The sequence below is a fragment of the Camelina sativa genome, chromosome 14 (genome assembly GCF_030686135.1).
Source record: "Camelina sativa cultivar CO46 ecotype springtype chromosome 14, ASM3068613v1".
NCBI lineage: Eukaryota > Viridiplantae > Streptophyta > Magnoliopsida > Brassicales > Brassicaceae > Camelina > Camelina sativa.
Genome location: NC_141893.1, coordinates 28,920,120 through 28,942,604, shown reverse-complemented (window position 1 = coordinate 28,942,604; position 22,485 = coordinate 28,920,120). Strand labels below are relative to the sequence as shown.

Sequence of the window (22,485 nt, the reverse complement as noted above, 5' to 3'; positions counted from 1 at the left end):
CATAGTTACATGTCTTCCGTCCAGCACCGTGAGTCTGCGTATGAAACACATAGCCTCTTGTATAGTACATTGGCCAAGTTTTGACCTTATGCAAAAGTCCATGCACTATCTCTTGAACCCAAGTAGGGAATGGATTTGTGGCGTTCCAGTATATAACACGCATTTACATAAAAACATCTGTTTCTATTTATACATAAAGTATAAATAAATGCATTAATAAGTTTTGCAAGTTGTGTAGACATACATAATCTTTCACCCACACATGAAATTCTTCAGCTCGTTTCGTGGAGAGTTTTTTTTTGGTCAATCCTGGATATTTTGTAGAAAAAGAATCCTCGAACATACTAACAAAGCAATATATATATATATATATATGAAATAATTGTGGATTTTCTAAATGAAAATGTAAGTTGAGAGTCTTTTTTATATACCTCTTAATTGGTTGAAAATAGTCACAATTTCGTAAAACATATGCATGGGCACATTGATAGTCTCTCTCTGAAAGCCATATGTCATGCATTTCCCCACTTGGACGACCGACATGAGTAAATATATTAGGTACTCCAGGGACATGAAACGCAGGGACTTCACCTTCGTTGAATCTTGTTAACCTGATCAAATGAGTTAATTCAAATTAATGATTTACTTTGGTTATCTTCAATCTACTTAATTATATATGCATTTAATTACCGTGACTTTGTTTGTATATGATCGGCAAAGTAGTGCTCTGAGAAATAAGCAATATCGTCATTGATATATGATTCAACAATTGATCCTGCCGCAAATATTTTGTTCTTTACTTTTCCTTTCAACTTTTTGAAAAACCTTTCAAAAGGATATATCCACCTATACTGTACAGGACCTCCCAATTCTGCTTCATATAGAAGATGTATAGGCAAGTGCTCCATCACATCAAAGAATGATGGTGGAAAGATCTTTTCTAAGTTGCATAAGATTAAAACAATGTTCTGCTTTAGAATCTGAATGCGACTTTTTTGCAAAGTTCTCGAGCATAAGTCCCCCTACAATATATATATATATATATATATATATATATATATATATATTAAAGAAGTGTAAAGCTGAATGTATCTTATTGACAGGAATTACATCGTTCTTATACAGAGACTATAAGACTATGTAAGGAAAACAAAATATACACAATAAATAGAAAACGTTGACAGCGGAGATTAGATGATATGATTTGTGATTGAAGCTGTTAGATGATACGATGGAGATGATGATCTGTGATCAAATCTGTTTTCCTTTTATGTAGATCCTTAATACGCCCCCTCAAGATGGAGGGACTAAGGTGACTCCAATCTTGTTGCGCAAGTGATGAAAGATTGCACGAGGGAGAGGCTTTGTTAGAGCATCTGCAAGTTGGTCTTTTCTGGAGACATGTGAGACACGAAGTTTTCCGTTTTGAATCAGCTCACGAATAAAGTGGTAGTCGATGGCGATGTGCTTCATTCTGGAGTGGAAGACTGGATTTGCACATAGATAAGTGGCTCCAATATTGTCACAATAGAGAGTTGGAGCGGTATGTTGCTGCAGACCAAGTTCAGAGAGAAGAGAGCATATCCATATGATTTCAGATGCGGCATTGGCTACGGCTCTATATTCTGCTTCGGTTGAAGACCTCACGACGCCCTTCTGCTTCTTAGATGACCATGAGATCGGGTGACTACCAAGATATATGACCTAGGCATTTGTGGAGACGCAGTCAGTGACATCGCCTGCCCAATCGGCGTCGGAGAAACCATGTAAACTCAAAGGATTGCCTTTACGAAAATATAGACCATAGGAACTTGTGCCAGCAAGATACCGTATCACTCTTTTTGCTGCTTGCCAGTGATCGATAGTTGGAGAGTGCATGAACTGTGACAAGCGATTTACATTATACGCAATATATGGGCGAGTAAATGCAAGGTATTGGAGACTACCCACCAATTGTCGAAACTCAGTTGGATTGGAGTGTGGTTCACCTGATAATGTGAGTTTCGGACTGGTTGCCATTGGTGTGGTGACTGGTTTTGCATCCTGCATTTTCATCTTCAGCAAAAGATCTAAGACATACTTTCTCTGATTCAAGTGAAGACCATGCTCTGTTCGGATTGCTTCAATACCTAAGAAATAAGAAAGTTCACCCATATCTTTGACAGAGAAGCGTGTGCCCAAATTTTGTAGAATCCGTTCAACAACCGCATCATTGTTCCCTGTGACAATGATATCGTCCACATATACCAAGACATAGACCAAGAGACCATTGTGACGAAGAACAAACAATGATGTGTCGGAGAGAGAGTTGTGAAAACCAACACTTACAAGATATTGTTTAAGCTCCATATACCAAGCGCGAGGAGCTTGTTTGAGGCCGTATAAAGCTTTTCTCAAATGACATACATAATCCGGATGATCAGGATCAACAAACCCTTCTGGTTGAGAAACATACACATCTTCATCGAGGTTACCTTGGAGAAAGGCGTTATTAACATCAATTTGACGTAGAGGCCATGATTTGGAGACTGCAACGTCGAGAACGGTTCGAAGTGTGGTGGTTTTGATGACCGGACTGAACGTTTCCTGGAAATCAACTCCTTCTTGCTGATTGTAACCCTTTGCAACCAGCCTCGATTTATATTTATCAACACTGCCATCGGGAAGAAATTTGGTGCGAAAAATCCACTTGGTATCAATAACATTATATGAAGGATGCGGCGGTACCAGATCCCAAGTGTGATAACGCAGCTGGGAGTTAAATTCATCAGACATAGAGTTGCGCCAATGTGGATCACGGAGTGCTTGCGTGACGGTCCGAGGTTCATTAGCAGATGGAGAAGTAAGAGTCGAGTGAAGGCCAAATTTTCGATTAGGTTTGGTGATGTGATTCTTGGCTCGAGTCTTCATGGGGTGATTGTTGGTAGGTTGAGGTTCTGGTTCCGGTTGGGGAACAACGATCGGAGAAGGAGACGAAGATTGGGACGTGGCATCATTAGTGGATTCACGGGCTGGTGAAGAAGATGCCTGTGGGCTTTTTGATTGGGCCGAATTGGGAGAAGATGTTGTTTGGGCCTGCTTAGAGAGATCAAGAGATGTCGATGATGATGAATGGTGATGTGTCGGTGTTGTTGCAGGCGAGACGGAGCGTGAACAGAGACTGGCGGTGATGGTGTGGGTGTTGCCGTTGAAGTTGTCGGTTGTCCTGACGGTGGTGAAGAGGCCGAGCGCGGAGTCACCGGAGTTGGTTCCAGGGACGACGGCGGAGCTGCTGTGAGTGGCGGAGAAGAAGAAGGAACCACTGTAATTGGAGGGATCCATGAAGGGGATAAGTTTGATTGTTCCACAGGAACGGAAGAGGACATAGAAAGATATTTGAAAGGGAATTTTGATTCATCAAACACAACATGTCGAGAAACATAGATGCGGCTGGATTTTGGTTCAAGACAAATGTAGGCACTCTGAGTTAAGGAGTAGCCTAAGAAGATACAGGGAAGGGATTTTGGTTGCAGTTTATGGGTGTTGTAAGGTTTTAGCCAGGGGAAACAAAGAGAACCAAAAACTTTGAGCTTGTTATAATTTGGGAGTTGGCCGAACAGTTTGAAAAATGGGGATTCGAAAGAGAGAGTTGGAGTGGGCATTCTGTTTATGAGGAAGACAGCAATAGTAAAGGCATAAGACCAATAGGTTGTTGGAATATCAGAATGGGTGAGTAGAGCGAGGCCTGTTTCAACAATGTGACGATGTCGTCGTTCAGCCAAGCCATTGTGCTCTGGAGTGTGAGGAGGTGAGGTTAGATGACTGATACCATGGGTGGATAGAAATGGGCGAAGAGCAATGAACTCTCCTCCATTTTCAGAGAAAAGAGTCCCGATTCTTGAAGAAAAACGATTTTCAACAAGAGAAGTGAATTTGATAAAAGTTTCACGCACTTGAGATTTTTTATGAAGAGGGTAGAACCAAGTATAACGAGTGAAATGGTCTACAATGAGAAGATAATATTTAAAGTGGTCAATAGAGAGGAGAGGAGAAGTCCAGACATCTGTGAACAAATATTCAAGAGGGCGAGAAGAGGTGATGGAGGTTTGAGAAAAAGATAATTTGTGACTTTTATTAGATAAGCAATCACTGCAACAGAGTGGCTTGGACAGGGAATCAGAAATAGGTAAATGAAAACTAGAAAGCATTCTTTGCAAAATAGAAATTGACGGGTGACCAAGGCGAGAATGCCAAGTCAAAGCATCAGCCTTGAGGTTTATTGTAGAGGTTGAAAAAGCAAAAACTGGAGAAGACGCAAGGGGCCACTCATAGAGCTCATTGTTAGTTCGTCCTTGGAGCAACGGGGTCCCCGTACTCAGATCCTTCACCTGAAAGGAAGCCGGGGCAAATTCAACGGAAACCTGGTTAGCATTGCATAAACGATATACTGAAATCAGATTCTTTTTCATATCAGGTACATAAAGAACATCATTGAGTGAGAGAGGTCTGGTTTGAGTAGAGAGAGAAGTCGAACCAGTGTGAGTGATCGAGAGACCTTTACCATCACCAATTACCACTTGTTCCCCACCGGTGTATGGCTGATGGAGACTGAGATTGGCAAGATCAGAGGAGATGTGGTGCGTAGCACCGGAATCAAATACCCAAGGGTTGGCAGCAGCAGGGTTTGCAGTAGTGAAATGGGCTCGTGGTTGCCAAGGTGTAGGAGATGCAGGTGGGAGCTGCGGCATTGACAGTTGTGGGCAACGTCGTGCACTGTGGCCTGTGATGCCACAAATTTGACAGCGGCCAAGGTACGGACGAGGCGACCTGGAGTCATGTGAGTGACGTGGGGAAGGAGTCCAGTTGGTGTTGCGCTGATTGGGTTTGTTGAAACGGTTGCCGTGGTTGGTGGTGCGCTGGTGGACTGCAGGATTGGCACTCACAGGTGTTGGTAGAAGTGGTTGAGTCGACAAAAGCTTTGACTCATGGTTGATAAGCTTTTCATGGAGCTCCGTCAACGTTGGTGGTGTGTCACGACCTTCCACTTGGTCAACAATGGATTTGTATTCATCGGGCAAACCTTCAAGGATGATCTCGACTTGATCTTCATGGTCAAGTGATTTCCCAAGAAGAGCAAGTTCATCGAAACGGGTGGTGAGACCTTGGACGTACACATCAATGGGTTTGTTGGCTTTCTTCCATTGTTTGAGCTGGAGCTTGATTTGACGGATGTGACCACGGCTAGGCTTGGCATAAGTGGAAGCAAGGGTGCTCCAGATCTCAGCGGCAGAGTTGGCACGGGAGAGCAGTGGCTGAACAGACACTGAAATAGCACCAAGGAGGGCGTTGTACAAGAGTTTGTCTTGACGTTGACAATGAGCAAACGCTGGATTGGGAGAGCTGACACCATTGACATTGATTGTGGCATCTGGGTACTGCTTGGAACCATCAAGATAAGCAGCCAAGTCATACCCATCAAAGAGAGCATGAACTTGTCTACTCCACATGAGATAGTTGGTAGTGGTGAGCTTAGTAACATTTGTCATATTGACATGAAGAAGAGAGGTAGGATTTGTCGGGACAGTTTCAGCAGAGACATTTTCGTCTGTAGGAACAGGGGATTCATTGGAAAGAGACATGATTAAGAGAGATTTGAAGCAGGAGAAGAACAAAAGAGAAAAGAAAGAAAAAAAAAAAAACTTTGAGGTCTAGGTATCTCTAAGCTCTGATACCATAAAGAAATGTAAAGCTGAATGTATCTTATTGACATGAATTACATCGTTCTTATACAGAGACTATAAGACTATGTAAGGAAAACAAAATATACACAATAAATAGAAAACGTTGACAGCGGAGATTAGATGATATGATTTGTGATTGAAGCTGTTAGATGATACGATGGAGATGATGATCTGTGATCAAATCTGTTTTCCTTTTATGTAGATCCTTAATATATATATATATATATATAAATATTTAAATTGATCAAATCTGTTTTCCTTTTATGTAGATCCTTAATATATATATATATATATATATATATATTCAAATTGCATGTCTCAGAAAATTAATTTTGTGGGGGCATTAATAATTGCTGCTGAGGTTGGTCATCGGATCAGAGTTCATTGCTTCGAAGAAATGACACTCAAATCATCCAAAAAGAAGGGAACTTGGGTTGTGAACATGCGATCGGCTCATAATTTCATGCCCGACAAGAAAGTTAGTAATTTTAATCACTGGGAGCAGTGGTACTTCAACGTCTGAGCTGACTATAAATATTCTGAGAGTCCGTTGGTGGAAGGCGGAGAGTGTGGGTACGTTTTAAACAATCATCATATCTCGATCGATATCATGGTGATCATGGGTACATTTTAACTTTTACTCTTTAACAAATTTATAAATCTTAAAGCAATAGAGAAGAAGAATAATTTTGTACGAGTTTGTTTGTCTTCAAATACAGGTGATATTTCTAGGAAAAAGTACCATCTGTTCTTTTTTCCTTCCAATATCTCTCATTAATCAATGGAGTATTATAGCAGATACAAGACCAATACAAAACTTCAGAAAACAATTTAATACATAAGCAGAAATATGTGCCATATAATGAAGATAACAAGCATGACAAAGTGAATTTGACGATGCTTCCTTCCGGGTAAGCCGCTATCATGTTATTAAACATGGTATGTTCCTTCTTTATAAGTCATCTTACTTCAATGTGATGTTTATGCCTTCTTGGCATTCTTTGTTTAAAACTCCTCACCACATAAACAAAGCCCGTTGCTTCTGAAATTTTTTTTTGAAATCCCGACAATCTGATACCAATTAGTCTATATCGGTGTCCTTGTGTGTATTAGAAAATTTTACTTGCTACTGGTATAATCCCATCTTATTATACATCTGAGACCAAAGACGTCGCTGAAGATAGTCACAACAATTATGACCATCATATCGAGAGGTCATGTATACCAACACCGTGAATAAACCACAAGATCATCTCACAGACACTTGTGCCTCTGTAGAGAGGAAATAAATCTCTAACAGCAAGAATCAAAGTGACGTCGGCCAATGTTGTGGAGACCCAAAACAAAGACAAACCCAGCCATGGATTTGTTAACAAAACCATCATCATATCCAGATCACCATGTCCTCCGCTGCTAGATAAACCCGCCAAGAAGAAATAATGCCAAAGTTTAGTGATGCGATCTGACTGGAGTTTTATCTCCTAGTCTTCTAATCCAAAAGTTGATAAGCCTGGATCCCAGATCTGAGATTGAAAATTGTTTCTCAATTTGATAAAACTCACGATGGAGTTGACTTTTTGACGATGTTAATGAGGAACGATTCCAATCATGAACCTAAGGACGCCGCCAAAAACGATCTTCAGCGGAAAGGTGCCGACACTACTCCGAAGATCTTCTCGGATTGTGGTCGGAATGAAACTCTCGCAAATAGAGATAAAGACAATAAATTGGATGTCTGAAATCAACCAAATAGTTTGGGAAACCATTGGCCAGTGTTACTAAAAATCTATAGTATCTATGCAAAGAAAAAGAAGGGAAAGAGCCGACCGACGCCAAAGAAGCCGGCGCCGGTCGGTAACAATGACAAACAATGTGGTTTTTGAAGAGTCGCTTTTAGAGAGAGAATAAAAAGAAAAGTAGTTTTGTGTTTTTTATCAGAAGTACCATCGGTCTATTAACAAAAGTTATAACGATTATTATATTTTTCAGCGTATACAATTTTTTTTTTTTCACTTTTAATTAAAGAAGATTAGTACACTAATCAGCTTATCGCCAGAAGTCCAAATTTACCCCATACACTCACACTTTTTTTTTACTCCAAGGCTATGGCTGCCTTGGAACCTATCAAGGATAATGAATAAGCTGTGAAAGCGCATATGGTATTCACCTCAGACCAGAGATGTAGTAAAAAAAAACTATTTTGGCTCATTGGAAACAAGTCTCTCTCATCTCTACACTCTGTACATGGAGAGAGCAACTCTGGCAATATTGATGGTCGGTCTTCATTTTCTACTACCTCAAGCATCATATGAGTCAAAAAAAAATTCTCGCTCTTTACCATAGAGAGAGAGTCTCTAATAGAGACACTCTTGGAGCATCAGGTGCTAAACTACTACTTCATCTTTAATTGCAGAACTCTCTTTTAGGATGTCATATCAAATGGGTTTAGCAGGGATTTCATCGATTGGTCTATTTGGTTTGCTCTAAACTGTTGAATGTCACATCTTCTTCTGCTGAACTAAATGCGTTTGTTGTCAGTTCTCACGTCCACGAGCTTCCTGTCAACAAGTATGGTGTTGACCCACTGAAAAGTGTTTTTTAAGGTATTCAGGAGGTAAAACAATTCTTTTACTAGTGTTCCCTCACTTCCACCTGTAAAAAAGGCAATCTCGCCAAAAACTGCCACATAAGAGAGAGTCAAGGAGCTCTGTATCTGATTCCCGTTAATTCTCTCTTCTCATAGCAAATAGTGTTTCAGAATTTTGATCCTTTGATACTTGTCTTCTTGGTCAAGAAACTGGGCTAACTTGTACTATTAGGTAAGCTTGGTGGAGACTGGAGAACTATTACATCAATGGTAACATTAAAAGTATATATATTGGTTTCCAATTGCTTCCAAGATTTGCTTTTGTATTTTCTCTAAAACTTTGGGAAGTTTTGTTACACTTTTTTACCATTACAATATTTTGATGTGCCAATATGTTATTGATAAAAAGCATCAGTTTCACTACCTTAAAGTTCCAAAAACAAATCTGAGGCAAATTTTGTTGTTTGTGTTGATAGTTCAGAGGAAAAACGCAGAAACATTATTTTGACTTTGTAGACATGCAAACAAATAAAAAGGCTCTAAACTTTCCTTCTTTTGCCAACAATATGAGATGCCAATTATTTAATAGTATATAATAGATACATATAAGAGATGCCAATTATTTAATAGTATATTAGATCAAGCTTACGAGAGAGCAAGCCCGACTTCACTTGTGATGGCTTCAATGCACTTCCCAAACGGTAGTTATAGAGATAGTAGTGGGATCAAGCTTACCAGAGAACAAGGCCAACTTCTGATGGCGTCAATGAACTTCCCAAACGGTAGTTATAGAGATGGTAGTGAAGAAGAGCACCCTCTGATCGACAAAACTTCAATTCTGTGAAGAAACTCGCATTCTGCATCACGTCCAATGCATAGAAAATATCGACACCTTTTTGCTTAGAGACGGTTAGCACATCATTCATCAGCTTGGGAAGTGAGGTCTGTGTCACGACATTGTAGTAAGAATAAGCACATTGAACTGTTGTGTTTTCCGGGTTACGAGAGGCAGAGTTGGAGATAGTGAAAGGAACAGTGTAGAAGCTGCAGAAGTCCGTGACATCATAAGTTTCGGGGCTTACTACCAAGTAAGTGTGGATGACATCTTTTCTCGGGAGAAACCAGCGCATGACATCTTCTGAATCAAAGCAAGCCGCAACTCCAAACTGGCGAAGGTAGTTCCTGAGCAACTCTGTGACACCAAAGCAATCAGATAGTTCCATTTCCCTAAACCCAGGAGTGCTCGGTGCATCTGGTACTTTGTAAAGTTTGACGGTCCTGGACATAGTCATTCTTTCACCCAGTATTGGCAGGTGGTGACTGGTCTAGAGACTACATCACGTGAGGGATAAGCGGCTTGCCATATATTCTTCAAGCGGACCCTTCTAGTCACCTCCATGATCAGGATAGGAGCAAGTCTCCTAGACCTGAGAGACTTGTCGATACACAAGAAATTTATATTAGCCATGCGAACAACCTCATCACGCACCCTGATTCTTGCTGGCACCCCACTGATGAAAGCAACGAGCTTCTTAGTGGCCTTGGCACGGACTCCAACATGCCAGTTCTGGTAATAACCAGGTGGACACAATGCCCACATCAGCCACTCCTTCGAGGGATGGACCTTCAAGTTAGGTTTATCAGCATAGTGAACTTTGAAAAAGTTGTAGACCTCTGAGCACATGTCATCAGATTTCATATCACATGTGATCCATTCATAGTCTTCATGAAAGTTGTACGGCTCCTGCTTGACCTCAGATACCAAAGTTGGTGGCTCAATTGGGCCTTCAGGCAAAGTCGTGTCTCCCATATCCTCGAACTGCACAACAGGTTGAGTCTCCCAAAACTCATGAGTCATGGTTCCACTTCCACCTGAAGTATACTCCTTGGGATTCGGTTTCGGTTTTGGATCTGACATTTTGATGTTTCGTCACGCTCCTTTATATAGCAACAGCGATGTGTTTGGTCATTTATTCGGATTCATATTACGATGCTTTGAAATTATGGTCACCTAATCATGCAATCGTTCGTTCAATGGACTATAAAGGTCTTAGCTTTGACCAACAGATAAGTAAGTGATTGTATAATTTATTTTTAACGTCTTGAGAGATATTTAAAGTTTGAAAGTTTCTTTGATATTGTTAATTTCATCTATAATTTAAGGTTTTTTCAACAAGTGGGGGAATGTTGGGCATTCGGGTAAAGTATAATAGTAGATATGCCTCATGTTAACCAGCCGCTCCATCTCATCTCCCAGTCCAATTCATTTCCAATCTTTCAGTTTTCGAGTATTTCGAATTTTTCAAAACTTACCGTCAGATTTAGGTGACTTCACGTGTCATCAGTGATGACTCATCACCTGCTTTCTTCAAAACTTTTCGCGCCATAATTCAGTTAGCGGAGACGGCCGAACGTCGCAGTTAATTTGACGGACCGTTGGAATAAGCCTCTCACGTTCAAAAAAAAACAAGACAACTTAACGCTCCTTATTGGGCCTTTTATTTTAAGGTCCAACAATATTAATCATCCGTATCTTATTTTAAAAATACTTAGGACAATTTTTTTTTTGTTTTTTTTTTTAACTTTTCGATATTCATTCCTTCCATTCATCTTATAGTTTTTCTAATTTTTTTCGTAACATTTCCTAAACCAACAAAAAAATGCACTTAGGTATCTCAAGAATACTCTCGGAGTCTCAACTGTTTTTTTTCTCGGAGGTGATTCCCCCAAAGCAACTTTTCCGGCCAAAACCTCTCCTATTCAGACCACGGCCGGCGCTGGCTTCTCTGGCGTCGACCCCCCCTTTCCTGTTTTCCTTAGTTTTCAATTTTCTGTTTTTTTTTTTAATATAAACCAATAACATCGGCAAAAGTGATTCATATGGCTAGCCGATTCTTGTTATTGATTCAATATCTCATCGCCCTTCTCTCGTTTGGAGAGTGTTTTCTTCCAATCAACAACCGGCGTTGTAGTCGGAACAAGATCGGTGTCTTTCCGCCAAGGATAATTCTAGGCGGCTTCCTGTGTTACAATTCTGATTTCTTTGGTCTCCAACATCATCAAGACCATGATCATATCTTCAATTTCTCTAATTTGATAAAAGGTTTCCAAACCCATATCTGGGATCCAGGAGGTTCAATTTACAAAATTGAAGATGATGGAATACGATTATGGATTGGTCATTTAAACGGAAGTCGTCTCATGGTTGTGTCGGGGATTGGTCACATAAACGGAAGTCATCTTATGATTGTGTCGGAGATTGGCTTTTTGGTTCCTCCTTGCTCAACAAGACAAATAATTCTCCACACTATCGGTGCTATTATTCTCTCCCTTTTGATCCTTATCCCCTTTAGTATTCAGGAAACGGTGTTAAAATTCAAAACTAGAGATACTAATCTTGGATTTGATGATGTCCTAGCACTTTTCCAATCCGACCAAATTGTTGCTCCTGTTCATGTTTATATTGTTTGTGTGATGGAATTATGGTTGCTCCAGTTTGACCCCTGTTGGGTAGAGATGTCGAGTTTTTATATGCTTTGGGCCAAATATTGGCGACAAGTTATGATTGGCATTGAACAGATCTGGTGGATGAGAAATATATTGGTGACGATTAGATGGGAATCTACTAACACAAGAGGCTCGGGTACTTGGCTTGATAAAATAAAACTATTTGTATTGCAGAGATTTACAGAGACGTCGAAATATTCTAGAAAGACTGTGGTGCAGACGTTTTGGTGCCAATATGTCTACATTACAGAATTAGTTTTGGGCACATTGGGTTTAATGTTACGTTTTGTGAAAAGAAGTGTCAGCCAAAAGTTGTTGCATACAATTCGTAATAAAGAGAAATCAAATATGAAGTTGGACAATAAAGGATCTTCTGATCGGTTAGCGAATAACGCTACTCTACGGAAAGCATCGTCAAAATCCATTCTGTTGTATTTTTCTTAGTGTATGACACATACATCTATGTATGTAATTGTGTTACAATAATTCTAAATGTTTTTGTAAAACTCTTTGATTTTAATAAAATTTGTTTTTGGTGAAAAAAAAAAAGGTATCTCAAGAATATCTCAAAATTGATTATACGATAAAAAAATTTGCATCAATATGTTTTATGCCAAGCTTCCCAAATTGTCATAAAATTTTGTGATTTTTCACGACCTGACGTCATTTTACAGTTGATTTGTGCTAACATTTTTAACCATAATCACAAATCTTATTAATGAAAAAAAAACAGTTTATATAACGAGCTCGCCCTTTTCATAGATCACGAAGCATTAAAACATATGGATCCAGTCCACAAGCTTAAGTCTCATCCTCATAAACTTCTTTTTGGTTTACGATATCCATTTATCCCAATCAAAACACTCAAAAGCACTTTCAAATCCATTTAGCCCAAAACAAAATACCCAATATAAACTTTACCCGATTTGGAATCATCATCAACTGTCATAAATTGATGTCAACCCCTAAAAATACGGTCGAATCAGAACCGTCGGATCTACAAAACTAAACTTACATACAAGTCAAGAAATAGTACAAAACTACAACAACATGGCTTCACCACGTACATGGGCCCCACGTTCCCACCACTTCTCTTTCAGACCTAAAGTGAATGAAACCAAACAAAGAGAGAAAGAAAAAAAAAGAAAAAAAAAAAAGCCTTAAACCCTCCGAATCTACACAACACACTCTCTTCCCTCTTCTCTTCTCTCTCTCCGCCTCCATTTTATCTTCCAAGAAACCCAAACCAAATCTAATCCTCTCTCTCTCGGTCTCCTTCATTAACCAAAAACTACCTTACCAAATTACAAATACATATCGAGAGAGAGAGAGAGAACGAAGAAAGATTCTAAATTTCTAAGTCTTCTTCTTCCAACCAGATCGGATCCGAAAAGTTTCCATAAATTTTTTAAAAGATGCAGGCACCAAACAACAACAACGGCTCAACAGATTCGGCGTTACCAACATCAGCAGGAACAACACCACCGTTGCAGCAATCAACTCCACCGCCTCAGCAGCAGCAACAGCAACAACAACAGCAGTGGCAACAACAACAACAGTGGATGGCTGCGATGCAGCAATACCCTGCAGCTGCTATGGCTATGATGCAACAGCAGCAAATGATGATGTATCCTCACCACCAATACGCTCCTTACAATCAAGCCGCGTATCAGCAGCATCCTCAGTTTCAATACGCTGCTGCTTATCAGCATCACCAGGGTCAACAGCAGCAGAAGCAGCAGCAGCAGCAGCCACGCGGTGGATCTGGTGGTGATGATGTGAAGACCCTTTGGGTTGGTGATCTTCTTCATTGGATGGATGAGGCTTATCTCCATACCTGTTTCTCTCACACCAACGAGGTATCTATCTTTCTTCTAGTCCTATGTTTGTAGTGGTGCTAGATTTGATATTTTTGTAATTCAGATCGTGATTTGTTTGTTTAAATTATGTGCGTGGAATCTTTCTTTTTTTGCGTGTTCTGACATGGAAAGTGATAGATCCGTGACTTTCTTTTTTTCCTGTTGTTGGAAAGATTCGTTATTGTGAATCCAATGTAAAATTTGGCAAGTTTTGAACTTTTTGATTGTGTTTAAGATCTAAACTGTGTAGAAGCCAAATGGTTGACATTTAGGGTAATGGAGAACTATCTTGACCTGAAAAAGGACAGACTTTTAAAGTTCATTTCATATGGCAAGAAAAGTACATTGCCACATATAGAGAACATTTCTTGTTATAGGAACAAAAAGAACTCCAAACATGTCACAGAGATCTGTTCTGTTTTAACTTATTTTCTCTTTTTTTTTTTTTTTTTTTTTCCCTTTGAGCTTATTCTTTCTTGTTTTATTGTTTTGTGATGTGTATAGGTTTCTTCTGTGAAAGTTATTCGCAACAAGCAAACTTGTCAATCTGAAGGGTATGGGTTTGTTGAGTTTCTTTCACGTTCAGCAGCTGAAGAAGCTCTTCAGAGCTTTAGCGGTGTGACCATGCCGAACGCAGAACAGCCTTTCCGTTTAAACTGGGCATCTTTCAGTACTGGTGAGAAGAGAGCATCAGAAAATGGTCCGGACCTATCGATATTTGTTGGAGATTTGGCTCCAGATGTGAGTGATGCTGTCTTGCTTGAGACTTTTGCTGGTAGATATCCATCTGTCAAAGGTGCAAAAGTTGTGATCGATTCCAACACCGGGCGTTCCAAAGGTTACGGGTTTGTCAGGTTTGGTGATGAGAATGAGCGGTCAAGAGCTATGACAGAAATGAATGGTGCTTTCTGTTCAAGCAGGCAAATGCGTGTTGGTATTGCTACCCCTAAAAGGGCTGCTGCTTATGGCCAACAAAATGGTTCACAAGGTAAGTAATGATATAATCTTTGTCACTTAATGTAGCATAAGTTTTGTATTTCCATGTTTTCTCTCTGTTTAGTATGCTAGTGGTTTTGTTTTCTGTTTATGTCTCTTTTACTAGTGACAAATAAGTTTTTTTGAATATGAATGTTAAGTTTTAATAACTTGTTGATGCTTTCAACATAGTATCTAAAGTGAATTGTAATGTTTTCATTGGATTAGCTCTGACACTGGCTGGTGGACATGGAGGAAATGGTTCACTGTCTGATGGGGAATCAAACAATTCAACAGTAAGTTCTCTTATTAGCTATTACTTGCTAACAACAGTATACCTCACTGTTCATTGTCTTTTACTACATTGCAGATATTTGTTGGCGGTATTGATCCTGATGTTACTGAAGAAGACCTCATGCAACCCTTTTCCCAATTTGGGGAGGTTATTTCAGTGAAGATTCCAGTAGGAAAAGGATGCGGCTTTGTCCAGTTTGCTAACAGGTACTAACCTGTTCTTTGCTTGTCAGCTTATTCATCCAGTAGGGTGGGACTTTGTTCAATCATGATGAGCAATCCCGTGGGTGCTCATTTAAGAGTGAAGATGGGTATGTAGTTGCAATGTGTGTGACGTGCCATTGGTTTTGACAGGCAAAGTGCTGAAGAGGCCATCGGGAACTTGAATGGGACGGTCATCGGGAAAAACACTGTCCGGCTTTCTTGGGGACGAAGCCCCAACAAACAGGTAAAAGAAAAATTAACTTGGAATAGTGTGTTGTTCTATATCAGTGAAACCTTGTATGCATTTCTATTAGTATGGTCCAGGTCAAACTAAGTTTTAGAGTTCTTTTGAGTCATTTGATTTTTGTCTCTCCATAAATGGATAAAGATACAGGAATCCTTAAAAGCCAGAGTCAGTAGTTGACATTTGATAGGAGTAGGTGGTGCATTGCGGGCCATAAAGACCTAGTGGAATTTAGCACCTTCTCACAGTTTTTGTTGACTATTTTGATTGGCAAATCTAATGCATATCACCTAGGCCCACTTGTCATTTCCCTGGTCATTATCCAATTACTGAAAAATTGTGATGGTTCAGTCAAGTGTTTCTTCTAATTAAAGATTAATGAGCTAGTTGAAGCCTTTTCCGACCAATGTTATTGTTTATCTCGAGAGGTTGTCTAAGATTCATGTTTGTCTTGAGTCTATTACTTGTTGTAATCAGTGGACAAGCTAACTTAATCTCTACAAGAATGTCTTACTGCCATACACTTGGTGTTAACGTTTACTCAATCAACTATATTTTGCATCCATCATTGAGTGAGCCTGTGGCATGGATGATTAACCAACACGGTAGCATTTAACCGTGATGATCTGCCGTATGTTTTATTCTATTCACTAACATTGTTCAACTTTTACAGTGGAGAGGTGACTCTGGTAACCAATGGAACGGAGGATACTCAAGAGGACAAGGTTACAACAATGGATATGCTAATCAAGACTCAAACATGTACGCTACTGCAGCGGCTGCTGTCCCGGGAGCTTCTTGAAAGTGTGTTGGTACGTCTCTATCATCAAAAGAAACCGTGAGTCCTGGACTCACGGGAATTGGGTTAAAAAAAAAAACAAGCCATTGGATGATCAAAGTGATCCGATGATAGTTGTTGGTTTGGATGTTAGCTCGCACCATCCAAACTAAAACCTCTTAAGTCCAAAGAGGGTTGTGTATCCTGGATTTGAATCTTGCTTATCTTGCTGTCTCAGTCTCTGTCAAAATTTTGGGGTTGTCTAAAACTTGAATTTTATTTCTAGTTCTTTTTAAGTTTATTTGGTCTGTTACGGAGACTTCCTCAAAGCCAGAGTTTGGTCCACAATAAGCAATCTTCCAAATCGTTTGGATCAGTTGCTACTTTTATTTGCGTTTTTCAAGTTTTTAGATTCTAGAGTCGATTTATCTTGAAAAACTTGATGATTCATGAAAACAAAAAGCTCAAGACTTGTGTTTCTCTAATCATTCAATATGGTAATTGATAGGATCAATTTAAGAGCTAATAAAAACAACTTAACGTTTTTAAAGGTGTAGTAATCTATTGAAATGTCTCAAAACTTTGAATCCTCATCAAATTCTGGTAAAATGTGGGGATTTCCACTCCATCACTTAAACAAAAAAAAATTGAATATATTTGTACAAAGATGGAATTGATAAATGAAAAAAAAAAAAAGATGGAATTGATTTGATTGGAACAACAGTTAAAAGAACACAAGACAAATCCCTCCGAGAGTTACCAGAGAGTATTTGAATAAACGTTATGCAGGGATAAACGAAATAACCACCACAATGTGATCAATCATAACTCTTCTCAGCTTAGCCTCCCTTCTACCGAGTGATGCATCAAAAAGGTCTATTGTAAAGACCGAGCAATGGTTTTTCTCTTTCGTCAACTCGTTTCCTAGCAGCTTCTCTCGCCCTCAATGCAGCTTTCTCTTCTGCGGATACTTTCTTCGGTTTCTCATCTTGTCTCTTTCTCTTGTTGTTGCCAAGATCAACAGATGAAGGAGCTCCTTTCACAGCTCTTTTAGGGTTTAATGAAGCTGAGACAAGGCGGCCAGGTGGTTTCACCAAACTTGGTCCAGCTTCTGAAGAAGGTACCATAGGCTTTTTAACCAGAGGTACTTTAGTTCCTTTATCAGATGATGTTTTAACCGCAGCGTATGCCTCGTCTTGTGTCACCCAATGGCCTGTTTCATTACAAGTGTAAGCACACACAGAAAAATTGTATACCATAAAAAAAAGCTTGATTACCATCACATACCTATTGAATCACTGTAATAGAACCCAGACTTTGAATCATAGTGCAAACCATTGGTCTGGTTGTAATAATAGCCTGAAGCACTGTCAAGCATCCAACCTGCCATAACAATATGATTATTACTACACGAAACGAAAAAAAACATATCTACGAATGAAAAAGGCTAAGAAATATGCCAATCAAAATGATGAAAGAACCTGAGAGTGACTCAAAAGAGGGAACCGTTTTGCTCTCTGGTGATGATTCTCTATAGAGTTATAGGGCATTAAAACTTATAAGTCAAAAAGTCTTTTGCAAAGATGGGTATAACATGACAAATGGAAGAATCAGACACTGCTTGGTTTTGTTCATACTTTAGGTCAATAAAGGCAATTCACAAATCCAGTTTCATGGAGTAGGCAATCATCTCATTTTCCTCTATGACCTCAATATGTTAGTCTATAACAAACAGATCCAAAGCTAAGCAACAACCCTGAATATAACAGCTACGTTGAACAACAAACTTACTAATGACATGAGATGATGATAAAAAGCAATCATAGAGAGAGACACTTACCCGCTGTACCATCCTCTGGTGCACCGTTTGCTTTTGCTACTTGCTGAGCAGTTGCTATATCTTTCTGATAGCTACGAGTTGCTTTCTGAAAATAAGTTGAAGAAAAAAAGTGGAGTCAGAAACAAACATTAATGGCAAGGAAACAAGAATTGAGTGTTGTGATATATGATGATTACTCACAGCTTCGATCTGTTGAAGCAATTTTTCGTTTTTCTTGAGCTCTTTATCTTTGGCTGCACTCTTCTCACGCATATCAGTGAGCTTCTTATCGACACATTCTCGGTGACGCTTACCAAGCTCATGGTTTCTAATACTTGTTGGATTGTTCTGTATCCAAATCTTACAGAAGTCGCACCATTTGTTCCCTTGGCTAACCCAATACTGCCAAACAACCCAAAAAGAAAACAAATTCAATATCAATTTCAATTACGAAACAAGAAGACGAACAAGATTGATAATTTGAACAGGGTTTCGTAATTCGAAGGGAATTATATAAGAAGTGTAGAGAAAAGATGCGAATTTTGATTTACCTCAGTCATGGTTCTCGATCAGGGAGATGAAAGATTGAAGCGAAGCTTAAAAACCCACAAAACGAACTTGCCGGAACTTAAAGAACAAATTTTTATCAGGATTCAGAAACCAATTGATGAAGAAAAATCCTCGAGAGAGAGAGAGAAAGAGATTCAAAACCCTAATAATGCCTTCGACCCGATTCAGAGAGGAGAGAATTATATAAAATTTGGGGAAAGAATCAATTTTTATAATTTCTAATTTATTTCCATCTCCCGAACCGGTCTGAATTGGTTAAGACGATTCAGATCTCAACACTTAAAACCACAGTCGCTAACCGGGAAAAACCAAACTCTCGAAGCACCTTTGAAGCTATTTATAATAATTAAAAATCTTACAGTATTACTATTTTCCTAAGGAACAGAAGAGAAAACTAAAATCTTACTCTTGACTTCACATTGAAAATGAAAGTCACTGTGGTTGGTCACTATTATATATTATTACAACAACAATGGTCGACTTGTTCTTGTAAGGAAGTTTTCATTCCTTTTACAATCCTGACAAAACTATCACATTTCCAATTCCAATCCAAGAATCAAGAGTAAAGCTTTTGACATCTTTTTTTTTTTCTTTTTTCTATCGACTTCACTTTGTCACGGTTGTTTCACTATCGTGTAGTTTTCACCGGTTGTCGAACAGATACTCCATGTAACAGTTTAACAAACCCGAAGAAGCTCAGTTTCCCATCATTGTGTCTGATCCAATCGTTTAGAACCGAATGTACGGTTATAGCTGGTCCAACACCAAGTTCCTGCAAACTCGGAACATGTGTCGCGGCTGTAAGAAATATATTTCTTTTGTTTTTAGACACTGTTGAGAGTCAAACTTAAAAGACTTACAGAGGCAAGTTCTTCAATGACAATAGCTCGGTTTCCATTCTTGTCGAAAAGCTCGTAAGCATGTCGAATGCTCTGTTCCCAACAATCAAGCGACTCGTGCTGATGAACGTTTATTGCAGCTGCACAAAACTCTTCAAAATCCATTCCTCTGTACTGAAGTCCATTTAGCTGTACACGCCAGTCATTGAAAGGGAAATTAACACCAAACTGTTAAAAGCATATATCAAAAATCCAAGAGAACACAGATATGTATATTACCAAAGCAAGAAACTCTGGGATCCGAGATTCCTTCATTGCTTCTGTGGCATTGCTTGCCAGTGCCTGTCCAAACAGAAAAATAAAATTGCAATGGGATTTAATTATTACTACAGTGTTTCTGTATGTCTTAAAGAGGAACATTAAGAGAAGTTTTAGTGTCACAAACCAGTCTAATGCTATCCACTGTGATTAAGCCATCTTTGTTTGGTGCAAGGAGAGAAAATTGAGTTTTCAGGTACAGCATTTCATCTTTGACTAACGTCTTAGACAACGCCTGTAAAATGAGAGCACATAATACTATAATAGTGAGAAAATAGTCTTCAGTGTTCTTTTCGACATTTTTAAAGACTTTCAAAAACATACCCTCAAAGCAGCTTTGCGCAATGGAGAAGATCGCAAGTATGCCTTCATCTGCCTAAAGATCAAGATATCGAAAGGGATGTTCATGTCCGTATTATAACCTCGGATCCAAGGATGCACTGAAAAAAGTAATAAGGAACTGGATTTGGTGATTTATGATTTACCAAAAGAAAGAAGACATATAAATCTATAAAGAGCTGTGAAATTCAAAATAACTGACTCAGGGCTTGGGAGGCTGACATTCTTCTCCGAGGATCCTTAAACAGTAACCGCTTAACAAAGTCTTTAGCCTCAAAAGACAAGAAGGGCCAAGGAGGTTCATCGAAACTCGGGTCAGCTTTAAGAACTGCTCTGAAAATTCCGGATTCGGTTCTTGCCCAAAACGGACGGCTACCACATAATAGAATGTATCCTATGACTCCAATGCTCCATACATCCGCTTCTGTAGTATATGATCTGTGTAGAACTTCAGGAGCTACGTAGTATGCACTTCCCACTATATCGTTAAGTCTTTCATCTTTCACAATAAAGATCACAAAACACCATTTTTTAAGCTTACTAACCAGAAGTAAATAGAAAGAAACAGTGACATAGTAAAATGCGTGATGATGAACCTGGTCTGACAAAGTCTGATAAACCAAAGTCTATGGCTTTAAGCTGAGAATTCTCCTCCTTGGAAGTGTACAAGAAGTTCTGATGATGAAACAGTAATCAACAAAACATTCCACACATAAACTAAAGGATATACTCTTGTTTCCAGTTCAAAGAAAATTGTGCCTCACCTCTGGTTTAAGATCTCGATGAACAACTCCTTGGAGATGACAGAAAGCTACCACATTAAGGATTTGTATAATCACTGGTTTTGCATCATTCTCTGAGTATTTCCCTCCCCTATAACAAAACAAAGATGAAACTCTTTGTACAAGCAGCTCAATCTTGACCATACGTATCAACTATTTTTAAGTAGCACACACCTTGCTAGTATTCTGTCAAGAAGTTCACCACCTTCACATAGCCTGCAAATTCAAAACTACTTAAATCCCATAATGCAGCAATAGGTGCGTTTTACCAAATTCATTTCAAACAAGGAATTGAAATGTTACAATAACATAATTATCTTACTCCATTGCAATGTAGACGTTCGCATTGTCCTCAAATGCATCATGGAATTGAACCAGATTCTTATGTCCAGATAGAGCCTGTAGAATTTTCACTTCCCTTCTCACATCTTCTATAGCAATTGCAGTTGTCATCTGCCAAAACAAAAGAATTAACACATTCAATTCTATCAACCGACATTACAAATTGACCAAGAACAAGAAACTAAGCCAATTGAGGATTTCAAAACTGAGTAAAATATGTGAACTCCTTAGACCTTAGATTTTGGGATGATCTTAACAGCAACCACTTGACCTTTAAGCTCTCCTTTCTTGAACTTAGCAGAGCAAGTGTACCCAAAATGCCCTCGTCCAATCTCTTCCCCTAATTCTACTCTACTGTGAAAATCCTTAGAGAACCCAAACCTTTTGTCGAGCCCTAACTCCTCTTCCTCATCCTGCGTCAGATTCTTCGCCGCCTGCTGCGTCGCCGATAAAGCAGGCTCCTTTTTCCCTCTCCTCCGCCGTATCGCCGCCCTTATATGTTTCGCCGGAGACGGAGGGTGAAACGCGCGGCGCAGCTGACGGAGCGGGGTGCTGGTCAGGCTCTTGCTCTCTCCTCTTTCGCCACCTTCGCCGACGTCGCGACTCTTATTCCGGCGGTGGCGAGCAGGGCTGGGCGTGTAAAAGGGGAAGAAAGGAGAGGCCTTTGCGGCAGAAGGGGTTGGAAGTGGCGATTTGCCGGGATGGGTAGGGGCAAAATCGTCAATTTGGGGATACTCGTTACCGGGAGCGAAAGGGTTCGGTCTACCGGAGGAGGTCGAGGGTTTGGAGGTACAGCCACCCATAATCTCCGGCGAAAGGTTTTTAAAAAAGGAGCTTGCTTTATGATAAAATTCACAGTAATGCCATCAAAGGAATGATTTTGAGAGAGAGAGAGAGAAGCAGAGGAAGTGTAACTGTTAGAATTGAAATTTCAATTTTGAATCTGAAGTTCTGAAGAAGGAGGAGAGTAGGAAGAAGAAGAAGATGTATGCATTGGTTAGTAAATTTAGTTGCTTTCGGCCACGTATTAATTGGCCTTTAATTTATTGGCCCATTTTTATTTTAAAAAAAAATCTCCGATCTGTTATGTTTTATTTTTAAAATGAGGTCATCTTTTTCAACCGTAGTGACATCATAACTTTTTTGGTACGAGTTTTTCCCCTTCGGCATTCGGCTAAATCGGGTTATTCGGGTCGGTTTATTCGGTTGTTTAGAAATTCGTTTTTTTTTTTAAATTTCACCCAATAGACCCGAATTAAAATTCGGTTCAGATCGGTTTGGAAGTCGGTTTGTTCGGGTCGGTTATTG

At 39.4% G+C, this 22,485-nt stretch overlaps 3 protein-coding genes and 2 pseudogenes across 8 annotated transcripts; 1 reads left to right on the top strand and 4 right to left on the bottom strand.

The window, feature by feature from the left end:
* Nucleotides 1-6,445: 6,445 nt before the first annotated feature.
* On the bottom strand, nt 6,446-9,593 carry LOC147928753 (uncharacterized; annotated as a pseudogene). Its single transcript, XR_015580817.1, has 4 exons — nt 9,043-9,593; nt 7,791-7,841; nt 7,665-7,671; nt 6,446-7,201 (listed from the first exon to the last, which is right to left on the bottom strand). The product of XR_015580817.1 is annotated as an uncharacterized LOC147928753 (transcript).
* LOC104742488 (glycylpeptide N-tetradecanoyltransferase 1 pseudogene) lies at nt 8,754-10,311 on the bottom strand (annotated as a pseudogene). Its single transcript, XR_015580560.1, has one exon. The product of XR_015580560.1 is annotated as a glycylpeptide N-tetradecanoyltransferase 1 pseudogene (transcript).
* A 2,441-nt stretch (nt 10,312-12,752) lies between these two features.
* Nucleotides 12,753-16,544, top strand: LOC104742486 (polyadenylate-binding protein RBP47A). Its single transcript, XM_010463500.3, has 6 exons — nt 12,753-13,673; nt 14,178-14,661; nt 14,877-14,944; nt 15,019-15,149; nt 15,297-15,390; nt 16,064-16,544. Exons 1-6 carry the CDS (start codon nt 13,230-13,232, stop codon nt 16,190-16,192), a joined length of 1,350 nt encoding a protein of 449 aa, XP_010461802.2. The 5' UTR covers nt 12,753-13,229; the 3' UTR covers nt 16,193-16,544.
* Nucleotides 16,545-16,766: 222 nt separating this feature from the next.
* On the bottom strand, nt 16,767-18,810 carry LOC104742485 (zinc finger protein ZOP1). 3 transcript variants are annotated; one of them, XM_010463499.3, is made up of 6 exons: nt 18,539-18,754; nt 18,189-18,389; nt 18,009-18,093; nt 17,650-17,699; nt 17,456-17,551; nt 16,767-17,381 (listed from the first exon to the last, which is right to left on the bottom strand). In XM_010463499.3, the coding sequence occupies exons 1-5, from the start codon at nt 18,545-18,547 to the stop codon at nt 17,456-17,458; spliced, it is 441 nt and encodes a 146-aa protein (XP_010461801.1). In that variant the 5' UTR covers nt 18,548-18,754; the 3' UTR covers nt 16,767-17,381. The 3 variants fall into 3 exon arrangements, with proteins under 3 accessions (XP_010461801.1, XP_010461800.1, XP_087341767.1); XM_010463498.3 differs by lacking the exon at nt 17,650-17,699 and having other exon boundaries at nt 18,539-18,810; XM_087485641.1 differs by lacking the exons at nt 18,189-18,389; nt 18,539-18,754.
* A 138-nt stretch (nt 18,811-18,948) lies between these two features.
* On the bottom strand, nt 18,949-22,287 carry LOC104742484 (CDPK-related kinase 8). 2 transcript variants are annotated; one of them, XR_015580444.1, is made up of 11 exons: nt 21,411-22,206; nt 21,158-21,288; nt 21,010-21,051; nt 20,818-20,926; nt 20,650-20,728; nt 20,276-20,552; nt 20,039-20,154; nt 19,842-19,949; nt 19,676-19,738; nt 19,418-19,585; nt 18,949-19,329 (listed from the first exon to the last, which is right to left on the bottom strand). XR_015580444.1 is itself a non-coding variant. In XM_010463497.3 (11 exons), the coding sequence occupies exons 1-11, from the start codon at nt 21,978-21,980 to the stop codon at nt 19,186-19,188; spliced, it is 1,827 nt and encodes a 608-aa protein (XP_010461799.1). In that variant the 5' UTR covers nt 21,981-22,287; the 3' UTR covers nt 18,949-19,185. The 2 variants fall into 2 exon arrangements, 1 of the variants encoding a protein (XP_010461799.1); XM_010463497.3 differs by having other exon boundaries at nt 20,256-20,552; nt 21,411-22,287.
* Between the last annotated feature and the right edge of the window lie 198 nt (nt 22,288-22,485).

What these genes read in the sequence shown, in the direction of transcription:
- LOC104742486 (XM_010463500.3), top strand. Translation starts at nt 13,230, where the DNA reads ATGCAGGCACCAAACAACAACAACGGCTCAACAGATTCGGCGTTACCA. An exon ending in GTTTCTCTCACACCAACGAG is followed by an intron (nt 13,674 to 14,177) that starts GTATCTATCTTT and finishes TGATGTGTATAG; the next exon opens with GTTTCTTCTGTGAAAGTTAT. An exon ending in GACGAAGCCCCAACAAACAG is followed by an intron (nt 15,391 to 16,063) that starts GTAAAAGAAAAA and finishes CAACTTTTACAG; the next exon opens with TGGAGAGGTGACTCTGGTAA.
- LOC104742485 (XM_010463498.3), bottom strand. An exon ending in TGCTTCAACAGATCGAAGCT is followed by an intron (nt 18,094 to 18,188) that starts GTGAGTAATCAT and finishes ACTTATTTTCAG; the next exon opens with AAAGCAACTCGTAGCTATCA. An exon ending in CTATTACAGTGATTCAATAG is followed by an intron (nt 17,382 to 17,455) that starts GTATGTGATGGT and finishes GTAATGAAACAG; the next exon opens with GCCATTGGGTGACACAAGAC.
- LOC104742484 (XM_010463497.3), bottom strand. Translation starts at nt 21,980, where the DNA reads ATGGGTGGCTGTACCTCCAAACCCTCGACCTCCTCCGGTAGACCGAAC. An exon ending in CTTGACAGAATACTAGCAAG is followed by an intron (nt 20,927 to 21,009) that starts GTGTGTGCTACT and finishes GTTTTGTTATAG; the next exon opens with GGGAGGGAAATACTCAGAGA. An exon ending in TCATTGAAGAACTTGCCTCT is followed by an intron (nt 19,330 to 19,417) that starts GTAAGTCTTTTA and finishes CCGAGTTTGCAG; the next exon opens with GAACTTGGTGTTGGACCAGC.